This window comes from Camellia sinensis, chromosome 6 (assembly GCF_055761805.1).
Source record: "Camellia sinensis isolate YWXY chromosome 6, ASM5576180v1, whole genome shotgun sequence".
In the NCBI taxonomy this organism is placed as follows: Eukaryota; Viridiplantae; Streptophyta; class Magnoliopsida; order Ericales; family Theaceae; genus Camellia; species Camellia sinensis.
In genome coordinates this window covers 176,760,165-176,766,083 of record NC_138966.1, presented here as the reverse complement: position 1 = coordinate 176,766,083, position 5,919 = coordinate 176,760,165, and the positions used below count along the sequence as shown (strand labels likewise).

Here is a 5,919-nt window from a genome sequence, read left to right as displayed (position 1 = left end):
GGTCGGTTCTAATAGTAATTTTTTAGACAAAATTTATTTGAATTTTAAATGAAATTAAATTCAAAGTTTGTGCCAAATAATTGAATTAATTTTCTGTCCATTTTTATCATATTCAGTCCGAAAATTCCAAACAAATTAACTGCTCAAATTTGCTACAGTTACACAGATTGAGTTTGCACAGTACACTGTTCGGACATATCAGTCCAAATAGGTCTTATATCTGTTTGAACCCGGACATATTTATTTTCTACTTAGAACAGATTTAAATCTACCCAGCCAGTTTTGAACAGATTTAAACTAAGGTTTAACAGGTATTTTAACAGCTGAAAACTGCCAGCAGTTACAGATTCAAACAGTGTCCAGATCTGTTTGAATTTTGAATCATATCTGTTCAAAACAGTTTCACACCTGTTCACTTCCACAAAGCACCTGTCCGGGTCAGATTTATTGCCTATAAATATAGTTTGTTTCCAGCACTTTTTCAAATCTGAAAATCAGTCTGCAATTTTGATATTGCTGTCTAGAATTTTCTCCTTTGCATTTTAATCTTCATTCTAGTTTTAGAGAATTTTAAAGAGAGTATAAGAACATAAAGTTCTAATTCGCCGGACAAATTTGTTTGGAGTGCTACTACAAATTTGTGAAGATTATTGTATCTTGGGAGATAGATGTCACTCAACCATAAACAACGTAGCGGGGCAAATCTGTCTTAAGGACAAAGTGTCACATACTCGATTTGGTTTTTTATTTTTAAATGCGCTTCGATAAATAAATTCGGTATGTTATTTATTTATTTGTATGGTTTTGTTTCAATTTATTTTATTTACTTAGAAGATTGTTCCAATAATGTTATCTTTCTGTTCCTATTTTTTAGTAAGTTTCTGTTGATGGTTTTGCCTATAAAAGGCTTGTGTCAGGTGAAGTATTATGATTATCATCACATCAATAAAAGTATTTCTTTCCTCCTCTGTTTGTCTTATTTATAAAGTGCATTCTACATTTGGTATCAGAGCCAAGTTGAAGAGGGAGTGTTGAGAGTGTGTGAGAGTAAAACACGTGAGGAAAAGAGAGAGTAAGATGGGTGATCTTCAAGTCATTGCCGGAATCAAAAAGCTCAACAACCAAAATTACAATACTTGGTCAACATGCATGATGTCGTACATACAAGGCCAAGACTTGTGGGAGGTTGTGAACGGAAGCGAAATGAATCAACTAGAGGCTGAGGATGCAAACGGTACACTGCGGAAATGGAAGATAAATGCGGGCAAAGAGATGTTTGCTTTGAAAACAACGTTCGAAGAAGATGTACTAGAGCACGTTTGAGATGCCAAAATCCCTCACAAAGCTTGGAGTACGTTTGCTGAGCTGTTCTCAAAGAAGAATGACACGAGGCTCCAACTTCTAGAGAGCGAGTTGTTGTCAGTAGCACAACGTGATTTGACGATCACTCAGTACTTTCACAAGGTGAAGTTGTTATGTCGGGAAATTTCGGAGTTGGATCCAGAAGCTCAAATCGGTGAAACCAGGGTGAAGAGAACAACCATTCATGGTTTGAGACTAGAATTTAGAAGCTTTGTTGCTACAGTACAGGGATGGCAAAACCAACCATCACTTGTTGAGTTTGAGAATTTGCTTGCTGGTCAGGAAGCTTTGACTAAACAAATGGGAGGGGTTTCACTCAAAGGCGAAGAGAAAGCGTTTTATGCTTATAAAGGCAGGTGGAATTCCAAGCAGCACACCGTCAACAGAACTAAAAAGAACGAGGACAAGGCAAAAAGTAATCAAGGTGAAAGGAGCACCCATGTTAAGGGAGATTCGAAGAATCCTGGCACCAAGAAAAAAATTGAAGGGAAGTGTTATAATTGCGGGAAGAAGGGTCACATGGCAAAAGATTGTTGGTCAAAAAAAGGACTTGTGGAAAGTAATGCTGCTACTTCCAAAAGTGAAGATGAGTGCGACGCTCAGGCATCTTTTGCTGCAATAGAAGAATTAGCTTTTACAACAACAACGTCTGAACATATTGATTATGAGAAAGATTGGATCATTGACTCAGGCTACTCAAATCATATGACGGGTGATAAAGAAAAGCTGCAGGCTTTGTCGGAGTACAAGGGAAGACATGTGGTGGTCACAGCGAACAACTCAAAGCTACCGATAGCTCACATTGGTAATACGGTAATCTCTCCCTAATATAATACTAACGATGTGTTGCTTCACAATGTCTATCACGTCCCAGGTATGAAGAAGAATCTTCTCTCGGTAGCACAATTAACACCTTCAGGTCATTTTGTTTTGTTTGGCCCTTAAGATGTGAAAGTTTATCGTGACCTTGAGATTATGGAAGAGCCGGTGATAAAAGGACGGAGACTAGAGTCAGTCTATGTGATGTTTGTAGAAACTGCATATGTAGACAAGACCAGAAAAAACGAGACGACAAGTCTATGGCATATGCGATTCAGTCACGTTAGTTACTTCAAACTAACTGTGATAATGAAAAAGTTAATGCTGAAGGGACTTCCATAACTTGAAGTAAGAAAATATACAATTTGCGCAAGATGTCAGTACGACAAAGCGCATCAATTGCCGTATGAAGAGTCAAAATGGAAAGCAAAGAGGTCATTAGAGCTAATTCATTCTGATGTGTTTAGACCTGTTAAGCAAGCCTCGCTCAGTGGGATGAAGTACATGGTGACCTTTATTGATGATTTTTCCAGGTACGTGTGGGTGTATTTTATGAAAGAAAAATCTGAAACTTTCTCAAAGTTTAAAGAATTCAAGGAAATGACGGAAGCAGAGATTGATAAAAGAATCCGTTGCCTGCGTACTGACAATGGAGGAGAGTATACCTCAAATGAGTTTTTTTACTTTCTCCGAGAATGCCGAGTACGCCATCAGTTCACATGTGCCAACACTCCACAGCAAAACGGCGTAGCAGAAAGAAAGAATAGGCACCTAGTAGAAATTTTTCGAAGTATGCTTCATGCAAAGAATGTTCCAGGATGGTTTTGGGCAGAAGCAATGAAGACTGCAACTTTCGTAATCAATAGGCTTCCTCAACAAAGGTTAAGTTTTTCATCACCCTTTGAAAATTGTGGAACATAAAGCCTACATTTAGCTATTTTTGAGTTTTCGGATGTGTTTGCTATGTCTTTGTACCTAGTCATTTACACAGCAAGATAGACAAGAAGGTTGTCAAGTGTATTTTTGTAGGATACGATAGTCAACGAAAAGGGTGGAGATGCTGCGATCCTACAACTGGAAAGTGTTACATATCCCGAAATATGATGTTTGATGAATCATCTTCATGGCGGTCCTTAGAAAAAGATATATTACCAGATTCAGATGTTTTTAAGGATGAGTTGCAATCTACTTAAATCCAATTAAGCTTAGGTAAAACTGAAAATGCAGCTGATGGTGATATCGAAGATATCGAAACTCAAAGTCCTTGGCAAACTGGTGTGCATGGACAACCAAGTGAAGAAGGTGAGCCTAGTGAAGCTGAAGCACCAATTTCACTCAGAAGATCAGCAAGAACCAAGAAGCCAAATCCCAAAAATGCCAATGCTGCCATAATAGAAGATGCAAATGTAAAAGAACCAGAGACATTTGAAGAAGCATTTCAGAATCCAGACTGGAATAAAGCTATGGAAGAGGAAATTGCAGCATTAAAACGAAATCAGACTTGGGAGGTCATGCAAAAGCCAAGAGATGTAGAACCTATTTCATGCAAATGGGTTTATAAGATAAAGCGTCGCACAAATGGATCAATTGAAAGGCACAAAGCTCGTTTGGTAGCTCAAGGATTCTCTCAACAATATGGACTAGCCTATGATGAAACGTTTAGTCCAATTGCAAAGCTTACAACTGTACGAGTCTTATTTGCACTTGCAGCTAAAAAAGATTGGAACTTGTGGCAGATGGATGTGAAGAATGCATTCTTACATGGAGAGTTGGATCGGGAGATCTATATGAATCAACCGATGGGCTTTTAGAGTCAAGGTAATCCTGAATATGTGTGTAAGTTGCGGAAGGCACTCTAAGGATTGAAACAAACACCCAAGGCATGGTATGGTAAGATTACTGAATTTCTAACTCAAAGTGAGTATTCAGTAACACTTGCAGATTCCAGCTTGTTTGTTAAAGCTAATGAAGAAAAATTAGCTATTGTACTTGTATACGTAGATGATCTCATCATCATTGGAGATGATGTTTAGGAAATTTGTCGAACGAAGGAGAACTTGTCAGTTCGTTTCCAGATGAAAAAACTTGGACAACTTAAGCACTTTCTTGGGCTAGAGGTGGATCGTACACAAGAAGGGATATTTTTCTGTCAACAGAAATATGCCAAAGATTTGTTGAAAAAGTTCAGGATGCTCGAATGTAAACTGATCTCAACACTGATGGAACAGAATGCTAAGATGTGTGCACACGAAGGCAAAGACTTGAATGATGCAACAATGTATCAGTAATTAATGGGTAGTTTTCTTTACTTAACTTTAACTAGACCCGATATCTCTTATGCAGTTGGTGCGATGAGTTGATACATGCAAAATCCAAAGAAGCCTCATTTGGATGCAGTTCGACGAATTTTGAGATATGTGAAGGATACAATTGATTGTGGTCTGTTGTACAAGAAAGGTGAAGATTGCAAGGTAGTTAGCTACTGTGATGCTGATTATGCAGGAGATCACGACACCCGTAGATCAACTACCCGGTATGTGTTTATGCTTGGATCAGGAGCAATTTCATGGCATAGCAAGAGACAACCGACAGTATCTTTGTCAACAACGGAGGTAGAGTACCGAGTAGCAGCAATGGCAGCTCAAGAGAGTACTTGGCTAATACGGCTGATAAACGATCTACATCAACTAGTGGACTATGCCATTCCATTGTACTGTGACAACCAGTCGACAGTTCGTTTAGTGGAGAATCTAGTCTTTCATGCAATGACAAAACATGTGGAAGTGCATTATCATTTTATCAGGGAAAAGCTTCTGGAAGAAGAGATTGAGATGAGGCAAATTAAGTCAAAAGACCAAGTCGCAGACTTATTCACAAAAGGTTTGAGTGACAGTAAGTTTGAAAGCTTTTGTCATCAGCTCGACATTATAAAGAGTTTGGAAGTTGATGTTGAGGAAGAGTGTTAGAGTTATCAACATCAGCATGTGACTGTGAGGATGTGTTGAACAAGTCAAGTTTGTTTTTTTTAGATATGCCTCTATTTAGTTTTTCAATAAGTTAGGAATTGTTCTAGTCTTAGGGAGGTTGTTGCAGCACGTTGCTGCACATGTTATCTTTATGTTTCTATTTTTTAGTAAGTTTATGTTGATGGTTTTGCCTATAAAAGGCTTGTGTCAGGTGAAGTATTATGATTATCATCACATTAATAAAAGTATTTCTTTCCTCCTCTGTTTGTCTCATTTATAAAGTGCATTCTGCACCATTGCCAATGTTCTATCACCATATTTTGAAAAGATCTGATAACCAAAGTATGCAAGAAGACTCCCAATTACAAACTTTGCAAGTCGACTCTGAAAGGTCTATGCCTCATCGCTTCTAATGCCTCAATGACTAAGTCAAAGCGGTTTTTAAGCGACATGAGCATCCTTTATAAGAAATATCCAGGGTTCCAATCTTTCTTGATTAAGTGCAAGGAAAAAATTAGGACAATTGGGTGGAAGATTATTCCAAATGTTATTCAAGCATTGGAGAATAATGATACTTCTAAAGCAGCTAAAGAAACAATGTCCAAAGCTGTCACAGGGGCTGCTGAATGCATAAACAGTTTCAAGATCAAAAAGCCAATTGTAATTCCAGAAGACCCATGGAAAAAACTTGAAGATGATGCCAACAGTGTGTATAATCTCTTTGCTGTGAATGGAATCATATTAAAGCAGATGAAGTCTCCATAATTTACAA

At 37.9% G+C, this 5,919-nt stretch overlaps 1 protein-coding gene across 1 annotated transcript; it reads left to right on the top strand.

Moving 5' to 3' along the window:
* Nucleotides 1-1,077: 1,077 nt before the first annotated feature.
* On the top strand, nt 1,078-3,992 carry LOC145793846 (uncharacterized). The gene is made up of 5 exons (XM_082876721.1): nt 1,078-1,234; nt 1,346-2,175; nt 2,411-2,463; nt 2,715-3,062; nt 3,386-3,992. Exons 1-5 carry the CDS (start codon nt 1,078-1,080, stop codon nt 3,990-3,992), a joined length of 1,995 nt encoding a protein of 664 aa, XP_082732847.1.
* The last annotated feature ends 1,927 nt before the right edge of the window (nt 3,993-5,919 follow it).